The sequence below is a fragment of the Anolis carolinensis genome, chromosome 1 (genome assembly GCF_035594765.1).
Source record: "Anolis carolinensis isolate JA03-04 chromosome 1, rAnoCar3.1.pri, whole genome shotgun sequence".
In the NCBI taxonomy this organism is placed as follows: domain Eukaryota; kingdom Metazoa; phylum Chordata; class Lepidosauria; order Squamata; family Dactyloidae; genus Anolis; species Anolis carolinensis.
In genome coordinates this window covers 117,508,667-117,531,745 of record NC_085841.1, presented here as the reverse complement: position 1 = coordinate 117,531,745, position 23,079 = coordinate 117,508,667, and the positions used below count along the sequence as shown (strand labels likewise).

General features: G+C 38.6%; 2 protein-coding genes across 11 annotated transcripts in view; one reads left to right on the top strand and one right to left on the bottom strand.

Moving 5' to 3' along the window:
* The window catches only part of prss35 (serine protease 35), a 229,903-nt gene that overhangs the window by 48,714 nt on the left and 158,110 nt on the right, over nt 1-23,079 (top strand). For 3 of the 8 annotated variants that reach the window (XR_010006355.1, XR_010006357.1, XR_010006354.1), the window contains exon 3: nt 17,826-17,876. The exons of the other annotated variants lie outside the window; for them this stretch is intronic. The gene's annotated coding sequence lies outside the window, so the exon portion shown is untranslated. The remainder of the gene's footprint in view (nt 1-17,825; nt 17,877-23,079) is intronic. 8 annotated transcript variants of the gene reach the window in all.
* me1 (malic enzyme 1) overlaps nt 1-23,079 on the bottom strand; it is a 152,489-nt gene that overhangs the window by 24,253 nt on the left and 105,157 nt on the right. For all 3 annotated transcript variants that reach the window (XM_062981225.1, XM_062981213.1, XM_062981220.1), the window contains exons 7-9: nt 13,944-14,053; nt 11,924-12,021; nt 6,140-6,253 (exon numbers count right to left, since the gene is read on the bottom strand). In XM_062981225.1, the coding sequence (XP_062837295.1) occupies nt 6,140-6,253; nt 11,924-12,021; nt 13,944-14,053 (322 nt within the window). The remainder of the gene's footprint in view (nt 1-6,139; nt 6,254-11,923; nt 12,022-13,943; nt 14,054-23,079) is intronic.

The following is a 23,079-nucleotide window of genomic DNA, read 5'->3' as shown; positions in this document are numbered from 1 at the left end:
ATGTATTGAAAATGTTGACTACAAATATGCGTTGGATAATCTAGAACGTTGGATAAGTGAGTGTTGGATAAGTGAGACTCTACTGTATCATGAACTCCAAAATGACATGATTATTTCAGCCCCAAGATCTGTACTGTTTTTATCTCATCAGGCACTTCTTCCCTGCTGGTGAGGGTCAGGTCTAGGAGAGCTGATTCCCATATCTCCTTTTGCACCTTATGAAAGATGAAACTTTCAGCAAGGCAAGACAGACAATTTGGCATTGAAATCTTGTTATGTCTTTCCTCTTTGAAAATTAGGCAATCTGATCCAGGAAGGCACCATTCATCTTCTTTCTGATTTAGCTGTCTAGCATACTCCCACAATGACATACTATATTTCCACTCTTATTTTTATCCAGTTGCAATCTCTACTGACTTTCCACGTTTGTATTAGTGGATATCCTCAAATGTATTTTCATCCTTTTCACATAATACTACTCGTTTCCTTCCTGTTTGGTCTGTGCCTTTAAAATGAGTTATACTCTTCAACCCCCATATTTCAACCATGCTGTCTATCTCATTAGACTTCACTAGTGTGTCTATAAAATCATATTTCCTATGTTAAGAGTCAAATTAATTTTTTTTTTATTTCTCAAACCCTGGGTAGGTAAAGGTAAAGGTTTTCCCCTGACGTTAAGTCCAGTCGTGACCGATTCTGGGGGTTGGTGCTCATCTCCATTTCTAAGCCGAAGAGCTGGTGCTGTCCGTAGACACTTCCAAGGTCATGTGGCCGGCATGACTGCATGGAGCGCCGTTACCTTCCCGCCAGAGCGGTACCTATTGATCTACTCACATTTGCATGTTTTCGAACTGCTAGGTTGGCAGGGGCTAACAGTAGGTGCTCATTCCGCTCCCGGGATTTGAACCTGGGACCTTTTGTTCCGCAAGTTCAGCAGCTCAGTGCTTTAACACACTTCGCCACCGGGGCTCCCACGAACAACCATATATACTTACATATAAAGTTGACCTCATGTATAAGTTGAGGGCAGGTTTTCAGGGCCAAAACAATAGATTTTGATATGATCCATTAATAAATTGAGGGTTGTTCCACAAAGAGCACTGCTGTCTCAAGGGACCAGCCGCCCCTGACCAGTGCCATTTTTCCGCCCAGACCTTCAAAAAGGACAGTAGAAGCACCAAAGCAGAGTGGGAAGAGGATGTCAGTGTTTCATTACATTCTCCAGAAAAGGTCTAAGATCTAGTATTTCTCCGCTCTACTCAAAGAAAGCAATGGTAGTGGTATGTATAGACACTAGACATGAGCGATCCATGAAAAAAATGGTTCAGTACTCGCTTCAAAACTAGGGGGAGCTGGTGCTTCGTTTCTAATGTCCTTTCGGAATTTTGAAGCAAAAAATTCAAAACTTTCCGAAACTTCATATGTACTTCGTTAATGGTGGTGCACATGCGCATGAAGGAAAACATTATCGTCAATGGGGGAAATTGAGGAGCCTCTCTCCCCCTCATTTTTGATCTATCCTAATGAAATTTGCTACAGTGGTAAAACACAAAAACCACTGTTAGCTCACCAAATCTAAGAATTTTCGACTCATCCTCAGATTTTTGGCAAATTTTCAATGTTTATATATATATATATATATATATATATATATATATATATATAAACATTTTTAATAATAACAGAAATCTGTTCCTGGTTTGAAAGTGTTATTTCCTGTTTCATTGGGTTGCCTTTACTTTGAAAATCATTGTTCTACTTCAGAAACTTTGTTTTTGTGGCTGAAACTTTGTTATATTGGTGGACAATGTCCCATGAAACCATAATGTGCTATCATAGCACCATGTCCCTTGCACAAAGACAAAGTTTTGGCAGTGTAATAAAATTTTGCCATGTTTCTATGACAGAACCAATTAGGAAATGACATTTATCACCCAGGAACAGAAATCATAGTACACCATCAAATAACTCCTGTCAGATGGCCATCAGCCCATGAATAAGGAAATCTGTTCCTGGTTTGAAACTGTTTCATTGGGTTTTCTGGGGCTGAGAGTGTGTAACTTGCCCAAGATCACCCAGTGGGTTTCCATGGTTGAGTGGGGAATGAAGCCACAATCGTAGTCCAACTCTCAAACCACTACACTACACCATGCTGTCCCAAAAGGGGGCCCACTGTTTCTTCCTATGAGGCCTAGCCCACTTCCGATGCTACACTATGTCTTAGAAAAAAACCCTCAGTCTTTTGTTTTTTATGAATGCTCCCATGAGAAACTGTATGGGTGAACTACAATTCCCAAAAGTCTTGGTCAGCCCTCCCAAAACTCCCCCAGAGTTCACAGCTGGCCATATTGGGTCTATGTGCCAAGCTTGGTCCAGATCCCTCACTTTTCTCCTTATGATTATATGGCAGTGGGGACTCATATAATCCAGTTTAAATCAGATAATCTGGAATTAATTAATGCTTCTCTTACTGTAGTTTTCTTTATATTATTCCTCACAAGTTTTCTTGGTATATTAGACTTGTATTGCTGTCCCAGCTTCACTCATGCTACTGTCTCCAGTACATGAATTCAGCTGACGACCAAGATTTAGTCATTCTTCAAAGATATATTAGTTTAAAATCCACTTGATCAAGTCTACAGGACTCCTTCGAAACACATTCTTCCCAGTCCTCAAGGGATGGAAGTTGTCTCTCGCCAAACGTTCTTCACCACAGCAATACAGATATGATCCAAGAATCCATTTTCTAGTCACACCATCTAGTTATTCGTGTTTCGCATTCTTCTCTTCCTACTCCTCAGACAACAGGTTTTGCCCCAAGACACTTCCTTTGGAGACTCATAATTAGATACAGTATGTTTGAAGTGTGTCTAGCAGTACCATTTGTTCCCACGCAGACCAACAAAAGGAATAGTGGTCTTATTAAGTCTTGTTAAGTTTTCCTAGACACTTTTGCCAGGGGAACACACATCTCATGTGAAGATTGGCCAAGCTGGTACCTTACATCCTCTCTCCGCCTCAGCAGGGAGTCAACAATTGCTACCACACATCTCTCTCCTGAGTCAGTTGTAGGAATCTTCTTTGGGGAGATAGGGCGGGCTATAAATAAAGTTTGATTATTATTATTATCTTTCCATCTAGAGGCTTCTGTGGCCTTCATGCTTTGTGGAATATCAGGCAACTGATATCTTTCCAATGATATGGAAACTTTTCTGTAGGGAGGCTGGAGAAGTACGTAATTATAAACTCCCAAAGAAATAGAAAACATTCTTGCTCTTCTATGTGATGTTCAAATATGTGCCTGATTTTCTTCCTCTTATAAATGGTTCCTCAACTATTGTCATTCAAGGTGTTTGCCTGTGTTCTCTCCAGAAATTCTTCATCTTTCCTGATAAATCACCATTAAGTGATCTTTTCTAACTTCTCCTCTAGCAGAAATACTACCTGAAACATCCAGCATGTGTTGTTTTGCACACTTTCACACAGAAAAACCTGACAGGTCACCTCAGCAGCTCCATTTGTACCCCAAATGACCTGCTAAGAATCAAGTTCATATGTTTGAAAACCATGTTCAATACACTAAAGAAAACAGGATTGGAACTTCGGCTCCTGCACAAGGTTACTCACAGCTTACTCCTGCACAGCTTACTCAGAATGTAAAATACACAGTGCCAGAGCTGGAAAGTTCATCACTACTGGATATGAATGAAGGAATATTTTTGTTAATTGTGTGATGTAGTGGACTGCAGCTTAAATTCAGGCTTGACTAACCTGATTTCAAATATGTCTTGTACTTATTCTGAAATGTAATTTCTATTTGGATTCAAGTTGCTGGTTCAGTTTAACAGGATTGTTATGAAAATAAAATGGGATGAACAATCTTAGAAACTTTTTAGAGAGAATGCAGTATCTAGACAGACAGCCATATTCACTATTTTCTGCTTCCTTTAATTCAAAATTTTCTATTTATCATAATAGTTCATGAAATAAAAACATGGGAGAAAATATATGAAGAACAGAAAAAAACTATCTGGTGTTCCCCCTACCTATCTGCTATTGGTATCTGTTGGTGTTCCCCCTACCTATCTGCTATTCATACAGATTTTATGGAGAAGATATAGACCAGAATATAGAGTAGACTAGTTTATATTAATTACAGAACAGATGAAAAAGTATGGAATCCTATGCTTACAATATTAATAATGGACAACAATTCCCTTAAAATTGACATTAATAATGGACCACAATTCCCTTAAAATTGGACATTAGTCTGGAATATCAGTATGCAAAGTGATGTTATAACTCCTTAGAGACTGAGAGAAGGAAATTGGTAATATAAGCTTTTGTAGACTGTCTACTTCCTCGAATGCAGTAATCAATTATATCATTAATTAGCCGTTAAAGTCATAAGCTACAGAAATGAAATGAAACCCATGCTTGCAATCTCAATGACCATCTGAAGCCAAAAATAACTAATGTGTAGGTTGGATTCCTCACGTACTTAATAAAATGTTCTCCAACTTGACAGTGCTACATGAAAACACAATCCATCTCAGATCACACTGTATACCTACAGTTCAACAACTCCTGAGTGAATGATATGTACTGCCAGATATATATGGCAGCATCAGAAGTCAAACAATGTTATGGTTGAGCCTCATGGCTCTACTACTGGGAGACGTGGGCGTAAGACTCCTCGAGAGTCAGATACTCTCGAGGAGCGAGAAAGGAAGCGGCTGCGAGATATCTTTGCAGAACCATCTGATGAAGATTCTTTTGAGGGGTTTACTGAGAGAATGGAGGAAGAGGTGGTTAGCTCGGAAGAAGATGATATGGAATGGACTCGGGTAAGGGAGGATTTGGGTGCCACTGGCAATGATACTATGGAAGACGATTGGGGACCTTCAGGATTAGACCCGTGGACAAGCTGGAGGGATGGGACGGGATCCACAGCTGGGGATGCTGTGGGGCGTAGTCAGAGGTGTTCCAGTTCTGATGAGGAAAGTGATGAGGAAACGCCCGGGCTAAGGAGAACAGCTGATAGCGATGAGGACTTGTAACTGGCATAAAATGGGGTTTGGGAGCAATTGCAAATTGCGTTGGGCAAGGTAATCTGGACGAACGCTTGGGATCTGTGTGGGAAATTTTCCTGAAGACGGGTGTGATTCGTTTGCTGACTACGTAAGTTATCCTGGACATTGGGCTCAGACGGCGGGAGGAATTGTGTGGGGTTTTGTTGTGCAACCTCTGCTTAATCTTAATAGCTTTGACCTTCCGTCGTCTTCTTGACGGACGCCATCTGCTACTCTGGATTTACGGACTGAACTGACTACGGCCTCGGATTCTCCTACCTGTGTCTGTCGTTGGAACTGGTGAACTACAAACGTCTGCATCTGCCTTACGACCTTCAGAACGGACTGGGACTACGCTGACTGCTTCAACCCTCGTCTGCTGTGTTTGTATTGGGAATTTGCCTGCTGTGTGGAGGAGTAACTTCTAAGTTACTCAAACATTGTTTTTGGCAGCAGAGAAGCATCTGCTGCCAATTAGTTGCATTCTTTTGAACCTTTTGTTCACCAGCTTCTGTTTGTTTAATCCCAGGCTGAAGCAAGCTATTTTGATTTAGTCCGAATTAAACTCCGGTTTAATTCGGTTTATCTTTTGAACGTTTTTCTTGTCTCTTTTTACTTTTAAGGCCAGTGTTTGCCTAGCCCTTGTCTTTTACGGGCATTTTTGGTTCTGTAACTCCAATAAACTCTGTTATCTTTTATCTTGTGGCGTTCTGTCTTTGACAAACAATTTCTGCAAAATGATGCTTAACTTATAATGGAAGCATGAAAATTAACTGCAAATCAAAATGTAACTTTATTTTCTTTAAAAGTGTGACCAATCCCCATTCAAGCAATATGAAAGCCTATTGAACTATTATTATTTTTTTTTGGGGGGGGGGGGGAGACTGTTAATTTTAGTACCTCAAAATTACCTTCTAAAAACATATAGCTTCATTTGGGCATTTTAGCCAATTTTGGCATGGTCATACTTCTGGCATGTGGCAGAAATAAGGTAAGACTTACTGATGAAGTCTCTAAGCGGTTTTCAGAAATACTGGAATACTTTAAACATTCATTCATTTATTTACCTTTACAATTAATCCTTTGGAATCAACCATCCATATCTTCTTGATGGCTTCCTCTTTAGCTGTCCCTTCCTTTTCCATGGACATAACAATCAGATTGGCTATTCCAAGAGCTGCCTTAACAAGAGAAGAAAGAAAAAACAATTACTCCATTAAACTAACCAACACATGTAAAATTATGTTGTTTATCTTGCTTCATTAATTGTACCCATTAGCCAAATTGATAATTAGAATTTTACGAATATACAGATTACTGATTCTTAACAATACAATATTAAAAAGAACTGCATCATAGGGTTAGAAGAGACCACCTCCATTCAAATATTTAAAAATTGCTATCATGTCATTGCTTAAACCCACAACAATTCAATCTAACGCGTTTTATTCATAAGTATGCCATAATTACATGGCATACTTGAAACTACAAGAATTGTAGTTTCAAGGTTATGTTCACTTTTCACTAGATTATTTACTTCAAATTCTTCAGTAGCCTCTGTAAATTAGAACCAGGCAGACTATACTCTTAAACGCTTTCAGTTAGCGAAAAAGCAAACACCTTTGTAAAAACAGAACCAACACAATCCACAAGTTTGCAACAGCCTATTTGTCTTGATAGTTCCTGTCTGCATTATTGTTACAAGTATTTTTAGTATCCTTGGCTTCCTTTACTATATTTATTTAAACCAGATCCATTTCTAGTACAAGTTACTAGAAATGCCTGTGCAAAGTTTATTTTTTGAAAGTTGTGTTTTTTTGTACTTTGTGTAATATACCTTAAATGTAAATGTGTGGCTGCACATAATTGTAAATGTAAATGTAAATATGTGGCTGCACATAACTGTGACGACATACATGCATATGATTCCACCTGTTTATAAAAAAGATATGTCTGCAAGTAAGGAAAACAATATTCAGTGTAACCAAGTGTAAATTCAACAGGAAACCTAGATTCTCCACCTTCATTCTATGTATCTCACATGAGAATTTTCTATTATTACACCTTAGAAAATAGAGTGATTTTAGGGTAATTGCATTAGGTGTTTCCATTTGAGGTTCAAACGAACTTCCATTTCTGAAAGAACCATTGCCCTTGTATCTTCCAGGACCTTGAAACATTTACAAATGCTGGTGTTAATGTTTTCGATATGGTCTCATTTAGACTCCTCGCCACAAAGTTCCGTTGTTATTTTTATACGGGCTGATGCATTTTCAACCCTGACATTTTCAAAATAGTCAGGGAATGCTTCATGCACTGGTTCTTTTGCAATGAACCTTTCTGAATTCCTTAAGGAAAGACCCCTAAACAGCCACAGCCAAATGGGCTGCTTAGAATGAAGCAGTAGTCATGGTTAATGGAAACACTTCTGCTAAATAGTCTTAAAGCCAAGCTACACATTACACATGAGACCTGTGGGTGGCTCTTCCAACATTTTCCTTTAAAAAATGAAATGTAGCTAGCTGTGTAATATTTTTCCCCATCCTGAGCAAACAAGAAAAATTGAGGGGGTGATTTTGACTAGAAAAACAAGGAGAATTAAATACTTCTACCACCACTCTAATAGAACTGGCAACCTCAGTGGTTGGATTTCATTAACATCAATAGTTCCAGTCATGGATCTCTCACATAATGTATATTTTGACATTAAAGAAAGGTGAAATAATTATATTAGAAACCTTTTGCAATCATTTGGGGGTTCAAAGCATTTCATACGCATGGTCTCATTAGAAGATCACTGTGCAGCTGACATTTCTATTAGGGTTTGGAAAGATTGTCCCAATATCCATGCTAGCTAGAAGTTTCTTGGAGTTATTATCCAAAAGAGTAATTTTTGCAACTTCTATTAACTCTTTTGATTTGACAGGGGCAGTACCAATTAATCTTATTTTTTTCAGCTCCTTTTATAATGCCTTCTCCACGAAATGGCGTTTGGCTTATTTATGGGTCATATCATTATCCATAATTTTTGCCCCAAAGCCCACCCTCAACTTATACATGAGGTTGAGTTATTCATGAGTATTTACAGCAATTCCATTTTAATGTTGATCTTTTAAAAAAAATCTATTGATGCTGACCTTTTTAAAAACTATATTATATTTTAACTTGTCAGGTGCCTTGAGTCCCTATTCTAGGGAAAAAGCAAAGTACTAATATAACAACAAAAATACTGAATGTGTTCATTAGTTTGTAGTTGGTACAGTGACACAGTCCACAGTGTGGTTTGTTCTGATTTTACACTGTTTCTTATAGCCTCAGTTAAATCTGTCTGGATTTTGTAACCTCTACAAACCACAAACAGCCACAATGAAATCTGAATAAATACCCAATAGTAAAGGGTACAGTTTAGCCTCAGTGTAACAGAATGTAGAATGTAGCCTCATGGTAACAGACATGCCGTCAAGCCAAGAACTTAGACTTAATTTCAATCAAAACAACTTCCCTGCCACAACACACATACTCCCTGGTGCATGAAATGTTCCATTTTTCTTTAGCTTTGAGATGACTGCTTGCAGTCTCTTTGTGCCTGTCCTGTGAAAAGAGTATCTCTGAGAGGTAGGCTAGAATACTCCTATGAGAATTCTGACAGAATGCTGGAGTAGCCAAGAAGCATATTACTTAGCATATCCATATCACTGTATCTGGGGCACACTCTTTTCAAAACAGATACTTGAAATGTGAGTATTGGGCTCCAAAGAAGTCAAAAAGGTGAATACAATATTATAGACCTCAACCAAAGCAGACATAAACAAACTCTGAGAATCCTACAGAGTCAGAAAAGCTCCCTATCTATTCACTGATAAGAATGGCATCTGTCTATATACACACATAACAGTAAGGTTCAAAGAAAGGATTGTGTAGTTTTCAGCTTGCACATTTTGAATTCACTGAAAAAACTCTCAGATGAAGAGGATAAAGAGAGCAAGATGGAGTGCTTCTGAAAACCATGATATATATAAGAGTCCAAAAGAAGACCACTACCACCTGCCAAAAAACCCCAAACACCCAAATCAAACATTCTTATAAAAGCAGGAAAGGTATATTAGTATACCTCTTAACTATGATCTTACTGCAAATGACAGAATTTAACTTTCATAATTCTGACTGAATCCATCTATGTCTTGATATGGAAGGTACTAACTTTCACTAGAAAGAGGAGCAAGAGAATAAATGTATAGTTTACATGGATCAGAGCCACAGCAAAGTTGCTAAGCTCAAGTAGCAGAGGGGAAAAGGTACCATAGAAACTTGCACCAAAGATCCAGTATCTAAAGACAGATCTCTCAAATTTAGTTTTCCCTATCAATGCGTACAAAATGCAGCTTGGAAGACAGGGCTAGATGGCAATAAAAGAATGATGCACCAGGCTCATTTCCTTCCTAATAACCCGTCTACTTTCTGATCCTATCTACATATACAAAAGGAATGAAATTCAACTGAGGCTCTGTCAACACTGTCATGTAATGCAGTTTGGGCTTCACTCAAAACTCATTTGGCAGGTCACCCTCCTCTCTCCCAAAGGGGAAGCCCCACCCCTTCCTCCACCTCGCACCATTCCCAAGGGAAGGGCACAGGTATGGGGAAGGGCATGAGCTTCTCCCTTGGCACTCGGGCCTTGGCATGTCAAGGACTGAGCAGCGCAAGGGAAGCCCACCCTCACTTGCAAGCCGCAGGGAAGAGCGGGCCACATCCAGGTAGAAGGCCACATGTTATGCAGGCTCATCTACAGTGAAAATATAATGCAGTTTCAAGTGGCATTATATGGCAATGCAGAGGGAACCTAAGCCTGCACGGAAAAAATCCTCTGCATATGAACGTCAGGGGTCAATACAGTTTACTCAAGCCACCTATCACAGCTTTTCTGTGTCAGTAAGGCACTGCATTGTTATACTCTTTTTGAATCTGAAAGTATAATGTTGTTGTATCCCAGAGCTGGAACCCCTCTGACCTTAAAACACCATAGCAGATGGGTATTATCAGCAAGCAATTGATTGATTGAATATATAAAAGCCAAGCAATAAAAATGATATAAAATTATAGTCCAAAAAGATATCTTCAAAAAATAACCATTAGTTCATAACTTCCAAGGTACAAAGATAAAACAGATCGTACAAGGTTGCAAAATCCAAAAGCACAAGGCAGCATAAAATACCAATAGTCAAAACAGGAACTTAGCAAAACTGGAACCATGAAACTAGAAATCCACTTGGAATCACAAAACAGGAACCTGGCAAGACTGGAAACATGAAATTAGACATCCACTTGGAATCACAGAACAGGAAATTGGCATGAAACTAGAGAGCTACTTGAAACAAGACTGGCATAAATAATCAATGTTGACCACACTGAGGCAAAAGGTTTTATCTTTCTCTTTTAAAGCCTTTTCTGTCTTTTGCAGTGAGAAGAGCACATTCCATTTCACTTTCCCACCAGATAACAATTTACTTTCCCTCTTTTCCCAAAGACGGGCTGACCTTCGATGAACCTGTGAACTCTCTTTGTTTACAAAAGTCTGTCGCCTATCTTCAAGCTCATTAACTTCTGCACCTGACAAATCATCCTCAGAAAACTGATTCTGAAAAGAGGGCCTCTTTCGGGAATGTGGCCTTGAACATCTTCCCTCTGTTCTGCAGAAACCTCAGGCTCGAAAGCAGGCCTGTCAACAGGCTTGAAGCCAGATCTGTCAAGAAAACCATTATCCCCATTGCCATCGGACACAGGCCCAGAAACCTCACTGACATCAGACACTTCAGACACTATTATAGGCTGGACTACAACACTACAACGAGTGTGGTTAAATTCTTATTATGCTTGCATTATTATGCAGGTAAAGTTTACAATATCCTGAGGAGAGAATAATGTATACAAAACAGCAAAAAGCTGAACACAAAGATATATGCAGAAAAACACACACCTGAAATTATTTTCAAGTACACAATGTTTTGCGTGGGTTTTTAAAAGTAATAACAGCCTGTTTGTGTTGTTAATCTTTAACAAAGTAATAAATTGTGAAAGAGCCTTTGTGGCTCAACAGATTATTTGTTCATTAAAAGGTAAAGGTAAAGGTTTCCCCTGACGTTAAGTCCAGTCATGTCTGAGTCTGGGGGTTGGTGCTCATCTCCATTTCTAAGCCGAAGAGCCGGCGTTGTCCGTAGACACCTCCAAGGTCATGTGGCTGGCATGACTGCATGGAGCACCGTTACCTTCCCGCTGGAGCGGTACCTATTGATCTACTCAAATTGGCATGTTTTCAAACTGCTAGGTTGGCAGGAGCTGGAGCTAACAGCGGCCGTTCATGCCACTCCGGGGGTTTGAACCTGGGACCTTCTGGTCTCCAGCTCAGTGCTTTAACGCACTTCGCCGCCGGGGCTCCTATTTGTTCATTACCACATTTATAATTTAAAGGCAATACACATAAGAGTCCGAATCAGTCTCCCATCAAATAGAAAGGTTGCCTTAAGTCTTGGTGAACAAATTTAGTGAATTTAGAACTCCCTGGTTGAAATAGTTTCATTGATTACAAGTTTGTTTCCAGTCATAATTTGAAGTGTGACCTAAATAGGCCTATATGATTTAAGACAAATCTTCTTATATGAGCCTTTTTATTATTAGGTTTATATTCACGTACGTTGTTAATTGGGCCCATTGTTAACTGGTCCTATTTGGGAGGGAGGGAGGGAGGAAAAGAAAGGAAGAAAGGAAGGAAGGAAGGAAGGAAGGGAGGGAGGGAGGGAGGGAGAGAGGGAGGAAAAACAACTTGGATAGCTGATATACGTATATCAGTGTTATACCTCTCCTGCTCCTTGGAAGAGTATTGTGTGATCCGACAGTCTGTTGTCAGTAATCCGGAGAGCAGCAAGGAGGCCTGCAAGGGCTACAGACGCTGTTCCTGAAACAAGTATATATGATGACATTTTATTAAAAGCTAAAAGTAACCTGTGTCATCATTAGTCATGAGCATAAACTCTCTGTTCCTTTGTGAACTTTCAAAAACAAAAACCTATATTTGATGGCTCTGTTCCCATTTGCAACTCATGAATTACCCATCATAAACTAATGTTTTAAAAATGAAAATACAATAAGGCTAACAGATGCATTATTACGTATCATCATCATTCCTACTGTCTGTATGTCTTTCTGACTGTCTGTCTATGTTCACAGCCCTGTCCCAGCAATGGGACTCAATGTAATTTACAAATCTTAGATAGAGATAAAAGTTCACAACATGAAAACATATAAAGGTTAAAATATAGCTTCAACTATTCACAGAATCCAATTCCTGTTTTTAAAAAGAAAAGGGAAAAAAAACAAATACAAGCAATAGTCCCTTTTCTCATAAGCAGACAGTTTGCAAAGTCCTGTGGAAACAAAAAAAATATATTCACCTGCTATTGAGAAGATACTGTGGAAGTAATTGATCTAGCCTTTCTGGATGGGAGTTCCTGAGCTGAGGAGCAAACATGGAGAAGACCCTCTACTGTATTCCTATCATAAGTGCCAGTGAGTGTGGGAGAAAGGAGAGAACTTTCCCTGAAGATCTCAAAAGAAGGGCAGGTTCATATGGGGAAACATGGTCCTTCAGACAACTGAACCCAAGTGTTATAGGACTTTGTAGGTCATAAAACAATCACTTTTAGTTGTGTTTGGAAACAGATCTGGAGCTGCTATAACAACTAAAATAAGGGAATTGTATGCTCCCTATAACTAACCCCAGCCAGTAGTGGTTAAACCATATGACTTCAGTATAATAACATGGTAAAATCGTATATTACATTTCCTTTTAAAGCCACAATTTCTTAGTTTTCATAGTACACATGTTGAAAACAGAAGATGTTTCCTCAGGGCGCAGCACCTGCAAAAGTTCTCTTACATAGGCCACAGAATACTGTAATTACATTAAAGTATAGATTTGAGCCTACTATGTAAAAAACTATTATACAGGTGCCTACAATGGCAGAGAACGAGTGACCGAGGGCACATTAATTAGAAATGTATCTTGAACATCATCACATGCAAAAACCATTTCAGCATAGTCAATACTACCAAGCAACAGCAATTCCACTGTGATGGATTATAAAAAAAACAAAACAACCCGGAACATAGAACTGCTTTGATTAGAATTAAAGAGCATAGAAATATGTACCCTGTACCCTGGATAAGAGAAAGACTTTTCTAAACCAAATGCCAGAAAAAATAGGCCCCTGTTTACAAGGACTCTTCTTTGCAAACTAAAAGACAAGATGAGCAAAAGATGAGGCAAAGGAGACAGCAAATGCACAAGTTCTACCAAAAGACAACATCCAACATGCAAGATTTTTATCCACGTAGCTGTTAATTGCACAATAACAAAAATGAATACAGTACTTTAAACCACCCTGATTCTCACAAATAACACCTCTAGCCACATTCATTCGCAAAATAGCAACCCGGCAACATATAGTTTGTATTCATGGAGTTATTTTTAGTGCTGTTTGTGTTTAATTCTGTTTTAATGTTTATATATTTGTATATTTTAAATGGTAAACTAATGCTTTTATGTCAAGCTGCTTTGAGTCCCCTTTGGGGAGATAAAGCGGGGAATAATAATAATAATAATAATAATAATAATAATAATAATAATAATAATAATAGAATATTTGTTTCTGATTCAAAATGGTTAGTAAAACTTGATAACTTGATAACTCATAAAACCATTCCTAACTCTGTGTGTAATTGTAACATGCTGCTTTGAAATTGGATCCTTCACTTTGAAACACCATATATAATTAGATGTTTTCCTCTTTAGGTAGTATAGTAAGTATATTTCATTACCTTGAATGTCATCATTGAATGTGCAATACAGGTTGCGATATTTATTCAGGAGACGGAATGCATTTGTGTTAGCAAAATCCTCAAACTGTACGAGACAATTTTTGCCATACCTAGAGATATAAAAAACAAAAGATTGTAATAGAAACAATGCTATGAAGTTAAAGACAACAATAACAATAATTATAAAAGTGGCAGGCTACCTGTCAAATTTCTTAACTGTTTTCTTAACCAGTTTCAGAGTGATCTGCTAAGTGTTATGCAAGTTAAATAGCAAAAAAACTAAATGAGTTCATAGAAAATAATTAACTAAGCAAAAAGACAATACAAAGCAGTGTGACACCATTTGCTCAAAGAAAAAGGACAACAATTGTCAGATCAAAGCAGTGAGTCCCCTTGGGGAGATAGGTGTGGATTATTATTATTATTATTATTATTATTATTATTATTATTATTATTATTATTTATTATACTATTAACTGAAATGTGGCAAATAATTGGATGTTTCACCACAAAAGCACTTAATTAAATGCCAATATGAATGGTAAAGTCTAGTAGAAACATCTCACATGGATGTCAGAATTACTACAGGTCTCTGAATACAAACATCTGCAAAACACAGAGGACAAGGCTAGAACTGTAAATTGTGAGATGGATGGGAAAGATGCCATAACACTGTAAAACCAATTTAATATATGATATACAGCAGATGACTTGGATGGCCCTCATCCAGCAAGAACAATCTACACATGGAAACACTTTTGGGTGCATGAATTTTCTCTTTTGTATATACAGGAATCATTTGTGCAGATGCAAAGTCCTTTAAATCTATTAGCCATGAAGCAAGGTGCCTGGTACACCAAGCACCTTCAGCTATATCACACAACTTACACTTCACTGACTCTTCAATAAAGAACTGAAAACACACTCCAGGTTTCCCCTTTTCTCACCAGGGGATAGATTTTATACAAGATTTCTGACAGAGAAACAAAGAAAAACCCAATGGGGCTGAGACGTTACCAAGTTTGAGGCTGATAGTGAATATTGTTTTAAGGAAAAGTCACACGGGATTACAGAGGTCAACAAACTGCGAAGCATTGGTACATTTAACTGGATAAAGAAAACATTCATCAGATAGTATAATCCTTTTGTTCTTCAGGACACAAGTTAACTTCCACTTGAAGGGATTAAGAAGAAACTACTTTTATTCAGGACCGTCTTTTAACGATTATTCCAGTTGGAACTACTTAAATATGTCATAAGTGATCTACAGCCTATCTTGGACAGTCTCCCTCAAAGGCCCTTGGTACTTAGAAACCTCCCACAGTTACTGATAAGCAACAAAAGACTACACAACAAAGAGACAGGAGCCAGATCCAGATGCCAAATCTACTTCACATCTAGTCAGGTATTATTAATTACATGATCTGATAATGTCATCCATAACATTACAAGTTCATGCATCTATTCCTCTTCCAATGTGATATATGCTGTTATATTTAATAACAGCAGGGGAACACTTCTGGATCTATACTGATCTCAGGGTGACCATTTTCAAACAATGGCATTTCAAAAACTAATTTCAATAACAGCAGAGGTTCAGTAAGTGAGATACCACCCACCTATCTTGGTGTGAATGATCATTTTCAAGTAATCACTGTCTGTATTTTCTTCGTATACTTTTCCTATGAGCTCACTATTTACAAGTTCCCACCACCCAAACAATGTTTGTTTATTTGTTATACAGAATTTATATCTAATATTTGCCAAAGAGATCAAGGCTGCATATATTGTACTCCTCCCCATTTTTATCATTTTATCCAGCAACCTCACACTCAGTCAATGGTCCAAAAGCAAGCATCAGTCAGACTTTGGAGAACCAACTAAGGTGTAGTTTGATACCGTTCCCTCCTTCTTGTGTTTGAAAAGTGAGAGGGGAACAAAACCAGATGGCAGCTGAGTTTCTGTAGTCAGAATGTGTAATGAATTAAACCTTCAAGACTGAAGCAATGACAGGGACACTGTTCAACACCAGTGGAGCATAACTGCACCAGCAGTAACTATTTTCCTCTTGCCATTTCAGCTGCCATGGCCCATGCCCATATACTAGCCAGCTTTTACACCAACATACTGTACAGTGGATGAATGGGAAACTATTTTCTTAATCAAGTATTGCATACCTCCTTAGCTAAACCTGTAAAGAGCACAACCGTCACTGTAGCCATGACTTATTCCAGTGTAATGCCTTAACAAGATTACATTACCACTTCAACCCGTTCCTCTGGTTGCCACTCTACAGGTGCAAAATATGAATCCTTGCATCCTCCAAAATTTACATGAATATCTTAGATCCATACCACACCAAACGTAGATGAAGTTATTGCACTCATGCCATCACCTACATAGCCTTATAAGTTCTGTGGAGGCAAGTTCATGTGACATAAGTCTAAAACAGTGATTCCCAAAGTGGGTGCTACCGCCCCCTGGTGGGCGCTGCAGTGATCCGGGGGTGGTGATGGCCACAGCTGCATTTGCCATATGCATTACTACATATATCTTTGTTTAATTGCTATTAAAATTTTTTTTTAAAAAAAATTAATTTCCAGGGGGCACTGAGTAATATTTTTTCTGGAAAGGGCGCGGTAGGCCAAATAAGTTTGGGAACCACTGGTCTAAAACAATCAGGCTGCCTCCATCTGAGTTCCAGTAAATGGCCAAGACTGCACTGTTTTGTAAGGCTTTTTGGTTATCAAAACAAGGGCTGCACTTGGATATTGTTTTCATTTTGTGTTTAGAATGAGGGTTTTTATTGTTTGTTTTTTAAAGAAAGTTTTTATCCGCTGACCATTGCCCTTGCCCTAGCAAGCTGGGAAGCAGTTAATATTCACTTAAATAACTGAAAGATGATAAATAAAACATATTGGTCTTTGAACAGTGAGAGCCTGGTTAAAATCTCTATTTGCTTGGATATCAGCCATGGCAGAGTCATTCTATCTCATTCATACCAACACACCTTGCCCGTTTGTGACTCACCCACACATTTGTTGAAGGAGAAGAAGGATATAATAAATCTTTTCTACCATCTGTAAGGAGGAGCCCTCTTACTTAACTGTATGTTTCAGCCCCGCATTTACCACAACAAATTAGGGAAACCCAGTAATGGACAAATCAGTGTGTGATTATACCCATGTAAAGTCTACAATAATGTACATTCAAATTGCAGCTGTTCCTTTTCAAATTTCTTTTGCACTTAAAAAGTCACTCCAAATTGACATAAATTACAACTGAAGGAGGCAAAGTGTGATGTGAGTTACACATACAGAAATGCCTTAACATATTTGCTCGTCTTAATACCTAAGTCATTCTACTGCCTACAGTAGATCAGCAAATGGTGCCTTCATTCAATGCAAATCAACATGCCCAGCTCCTAAATCAAGGGGGCTACATGCACGCCTTAGAATCCCTAAGTGCTCAAACCCGGTTGTTTTGGGCATGGCACAAAGACTTAAACCCATTTCGGAGTGGGTTTCTTGAACTTGCTTGGGAGTGGGTTTAAGCCCTGTCTAGAAATGCCCTGAGTATGGTATGAGTTTCCTGTAGATAAGATAATTTCTCTTTCTGTAGTATTGTATTGGTGTAGATGCCACAAAACACACAAGTACTTTGCATATTTTAACTATGCTTTTGCATGTGTGTATTTTAGCTGTGTAACCATATAATATTAGGTCCTTAGAATCCCATAAACAATGAATTAACAGTTGGATGATCGCACGGCAATTTCTAAAATTCTTGGAACAGAATGGCAGGTGCAATTTAATGTCACAAATCCAATGTCAACATACTGCACTGATTATTAAAAGGAATATTCCATACTTTGTTTTCCAGATGTTTTCTAGATCTCTACTACTATTTAATATCCTACTAAATCTGAAACAGGTAAGAGAAATTCCATTAATTGTGTAATAGCTCTCTTTCTGTAACCCTCTGTCCAAAATATATTTGGCAGACAAGGAACTGTAATTCTTGGTATAGATTAACTCTAGTGATTACAGTTGACTAAATGTAGTTAAACTAAACAGACAAAGCAGACATGAACTAATTGTGACAGTTTTAAAGGGAGACCACTTGAGAATTATAGTAGATGAAAATATGTCAACCAACATCCTCAGTTGAGGATCACTCCACTTGTTATGACAGATTATTGAAAGATAAAACTGTCAACTATTTCAAGCTTACCTTTATGACTTTAACCCTTAAAACCTATGACTAAAATGAAAATTTTTAATAGAAAATGAACTTTAATATGATTTTAACCAAGTTGTAATGTTTTTATTCTGTTTATTTGCCCATACTGAGCCTTTCAAAAGTGCCATAGAACTAAAACAATGTTTAACAGTGCAAAATGCCAAGTACTTTCATATTTGCTATTGCAAATGATATAGGTATATGAGCCTATGGTATCTTTAGCCTCTATCTACACTGCCATATAATCCAGTTTCTGAATCTAGATTATCTACTGGATTATGAGTCGATATTGCCAAATAATCAACTTCAAAGCAGATAATCTGGATTCAGAAACTGGATTATATGGCCATGTAGATGGGGTCAGAGTCAAAGGTGCACAATCCACCTGGGTGAGTCAGAGCTTGATCCTTGTCTAGCAGCTCAAGCAGCAGTTCTCAAAAGATTTTTTTCAAGAGACAGAAAGAAGTGGAAGATGGTGGATAGCCATGGAAAAAACAGAAAGCTCTTGGTTGTCAGGTGAATCTTCCTCCTCAGAGGAGAAATTCTCCAGTGAATCTGAGGATTACTACAAGGCAAGAGCACATGTCTCCGGCATGCCTGCTTAATGGATAGCTACCTTTAATACCAGTGGGAAACCCCCTCTATCTATCAGAGATTAGTTCTTGGACAGTTTTATTATAGAGACATACAGCACATATACACTGACCACTTAATGGGGGAAGGCCACAGATCAGGTCTGTGGCAGCCAAATGCCACAAGGAGCTGATCCTGGGTACCAATGGGGCAAACCACCTCAACGCAGCCTTGCCCTGCATTTACCAAAGTCAGAGGATAATCTGAATTCTGAGCCGGAATTTGGAGTACCTCTTGACTTTGGACCCATATAAGCCATTGGGCTGTTCTAAGATAGAACCATTTGCAACTGCTTTCCCTGACATCCCGTGTTTCCTGGACACTTACCATAATTTATATATAAAAATTTCAAATAGATAAAAAACATGACTATATATGGCACTGTGAATGTTCTGAAAACTTCAAGTACTTATATACTACTTATGAACATTTATTTTAATATGTGCACAGGGGTACATATGCAGGCACACACACTATTCACCATCACCAAATATATATATATCCTTGTATTTATGAATATTTATCCACAACTTGATACTTAAAAATTAGGGGTGTGCAATTTGATTAATCCCTGTTCAGTTTTCAGTATCTGGATTTCGGTGGACCCCCAGATCCACTTTTTAGGAGCCTCCTGAATTCGGCTGGGGGGAAAAACTTATTTTTTCAGTCCAACAACCAAAAGATCTAGGAACATCCAGCCCACTGGCAGCAATAGGGCACTTACAACGCTCCCCTTTCTCTTTGGACCACTTCACATGCGCTGCCATGGCACCCGTTCCATGCCCCACACCAACCAGACTTCCCCCTCATCCTCCTCATCACATGGAGGGAAGCCTAAGCCTCAGTAAGCCAGCTTTAAAAAGGGAGACCTGGGTATTTCTCTTTCATTCACCCTTTTTTCCTAAGCTGCTTCAAGTCTCAAGCCAGCTGGATTCAGATTTTAAGGGACACCTGGCTATTTCTCCCTCCACTCCTCCTTCTTTCCTCAGCCTCACATTGCCAGAGGCGGCCATCACCGTGCCAGCTTCTCCCTCATCACATGGGTGGAAGCCCCTTTATGCTGACAACACATATTTCCTTATGGAAAGACAGGAATCCTCCCATCCTTTCTGGGATCCTTTCTCATTATATTCTTCAATAAGATCTGGGTTAATGGCATCAGACTTAAGAAACCACCCTTTCTGAAATCGTTTGTCCTCAATACCCTTTTAATGAAGCTGAGTTAAGAGTGACACCCTTATTTCAGTGGGAGCCACACCACCTGAAGGAGCATTAGCCATTCTTTAAAAAAGATATAAATTAACTCCCCATTTTATGGTGGCTTTAGAAATGGTAAGATACTTCCTCTACCTCACATTTGAAGCTTGCCTCATGTGAAGGGCATCATTGGTGGCAGCTTCTTACGTTTGTAGAAAGTAAACTGTTTATTTATTGCTATTTGGATCAAAAAGCAAGCCAAGCCATGCAGAGGTGCAAGCAGCACTGAGAATTTAGACCTCTGATCTGTCCCTCTCAGAAGCCTGCTCAAAACAGAGAAAAATGGAAGCCCAGCTTGGCTAAAAGACACATCATGACTTTCTTTTGTTCTGACTAGCTCAACAGACAGGGCTCATAGGGAAACTTCAAGAGGGTGTGCGGCTGCCTCTCCGCGTTCCACGTGTCACCAAAAGAAACAGAAAGCAGTCATTTTTGGCAGCAATGTGGTCTGTTGCAGCTGTCCGAAACAGTCGGAGCTTGTTTTGAAAAGCAGATCTGTGCACAAACCTCTTAAACAGTATGAGAAAATCACACAATCTAATTAGCAATACAGCCTGGTAGATCTTACAGTATTTAATAAATCTCGCATAGTATTCGTTGACCTTTATTATTTATTTTTATTAACGTTATGGGTACAACCACAAGACAACATCAAATGCTTTAAGATTGGATTTTACATAGTAGAAATGTGCAGAATTAGAAGTTATAGCTTCAAGATTTTCACAAAATCTGTACCTCTTTGTGGAGGCAACTGGAACAATTCAGAACTTTCCTTTTAACAAATGCTTCCCAACCATCATTAAATAAAATGCAGATAATGAAGTTAGCATGAAACCTGGAATGCTACTTTACAACAGCTATTCACATTATAAAGAAGACATAGAAAATCGTGGTGGTCTGAGCAAATAGATTTCACCTTGACTGTTAAACTTTTGTAGCACAATAAATTCTTAAGGGTGACAAATTAAATCACTGAGATCATTCCAAGACAATGAAATACTGGTATATTCTAAAATGTTACTATTATTTGGGTGGGCAATCATCTTGCATAATCTTAAAATGCTACCTGGGGCAGTAATGTGGTGATTTATAATGTGCAGTTTAGAAAGACATGATTACATAATAGTGGCGTATTCCTTCAAATATAAATCTGTGAGTTATTACAAATATTGAAGAGATAAATACTTACAGCATCTGCTTGTATCACACTGTGAGAAAGCTTAAAGGCAAATTGTACATGTATGTACTCAGAAATAATTCTTTAAGTTCCATAGACTTTTTGCTCAAATAATAGCACACAGGAGTTCACAGAATCAAAGTACAAGCAGTCTTTCACATTCACTGGGGTTAGGGGCACAGGACCGCCATGAAAGTGAATAACCATGAATAAAGAAATACCTATCCTTTTACCTGAGAGACCACTTCTCTAGGAATTTTCAGCATGACTCTATGGTCAATGTCTGCTGAAGGCCAGATACAGAATCCCATTGGAGACTCTAGGGATTCTTAGAGAGGTGTTCTCTGTAGAAATCTATAGATGAGGCATGCACAAACTTCGGCCTTCCAAGCGTTTTGGACTTCAACTCCCACGGTTCCTAACAGCCGAAATTTGCCCATGTCTGCTTTAGGTCCTCCAGCATGACTGGAGAAAATCAACCACAGTCACACTGGAAAATCTACAGAGTTCAAGAGGGAACATTCTGTGAATAATCCAGTCTCCAAATTCAAAGCCGCAAATGTGGAGGGACAACATTTTCCTTTGTGTAAAATAAGACAAGTGTATTCTGCAATGCTACAAATGATAACCAGTTTGAGCATGAATACACAAACATTCCTCTGAGCTTTTTGGAACCAAATGTTTCTCCAAGATTTTAATACGTACTGTTTTGGTTCACTTTATCATAACTGTGGCTATGTTTGATGCTTACAAAATGTAAAAAGAATAAAAACTATGGTTAGAATTGAGTGAGGCCAACTCTCAAACATAAAAGACAAGGAATTTTTATATTGCTGTAATGTGTATCTTCAAGTCATTTCTGACTTATGGCAACCGAAAGTGCAACCTGTCACAGGTGTCTTAGCATGATTTATTCAGAGGGGGTTGCCATTGTCCCCCTCTGACAGCGGGTGTGTATGAATTGCCCAAAGTCACCTAGTGATTTTCCATGGCAAAGTAGGGATTTGAACCCTGGTGTCTAATACTCAAACTACAACAAAACATTGGCCATTTGGTATTGTAAAAAAGAATAAAACGTACTCACTTCAGTGCAATTAAGATCAAGATACCTGCCCTTAGCAATCCTTCCTTTAACCTTCCATGGCCCTGGGCTTCTTGGGCCAAAGTTCCTCTCTTTGGTATATTTTTGTTTAAAATATGCTAAGTTATTTATCTGTTCCCAAGTTCACACATATTCATTCCTCTAAAAATGAGATATTTCCACTAAATCATCTCAAGGAGATCACATTTGCCATTCCATCTGTGTTTTAACCTCTGTCCCAAGCCCTTTCCAGTTATCATCCCAACATACCCTTATGCTTCTCCTGAACAAATGTTCATTCTAGAGGGTTGGGGTGGAAGTGTGGGACAGCCCAGAACACATGCTTCTGCAAAATGTTGTGTAGGCATCAACCAACAATTGGATTCTTGGAGCCCCAAAGCCTGGGAAGGAACATGAGTCAGAGAACATATGGATTTTCTGATCCTCCCAATCTCTTAGTCATAATTGTTACCCACTTTCTCATCTGGTGCGCTGATTTCCTCCTCCCTTCAGTTCCAATGAGAGACCAACACATCCAATATGTATTTTCTCCCAAAGAGGAACATTTTAGTTTACAGGATTGTTACTTTCATCATTTTAAGCATCCAAGTAATAGAGCTTATCCTTCCTTTTTCATTTTACATTTATTGTCAATGCAGACTCTTCTCTTCTTTTCAGAGCCTAGATCTATTAGATAAAATATCTCATTCCATTATTTCTGGGCATATGTACCTGCTTCGGGCCAA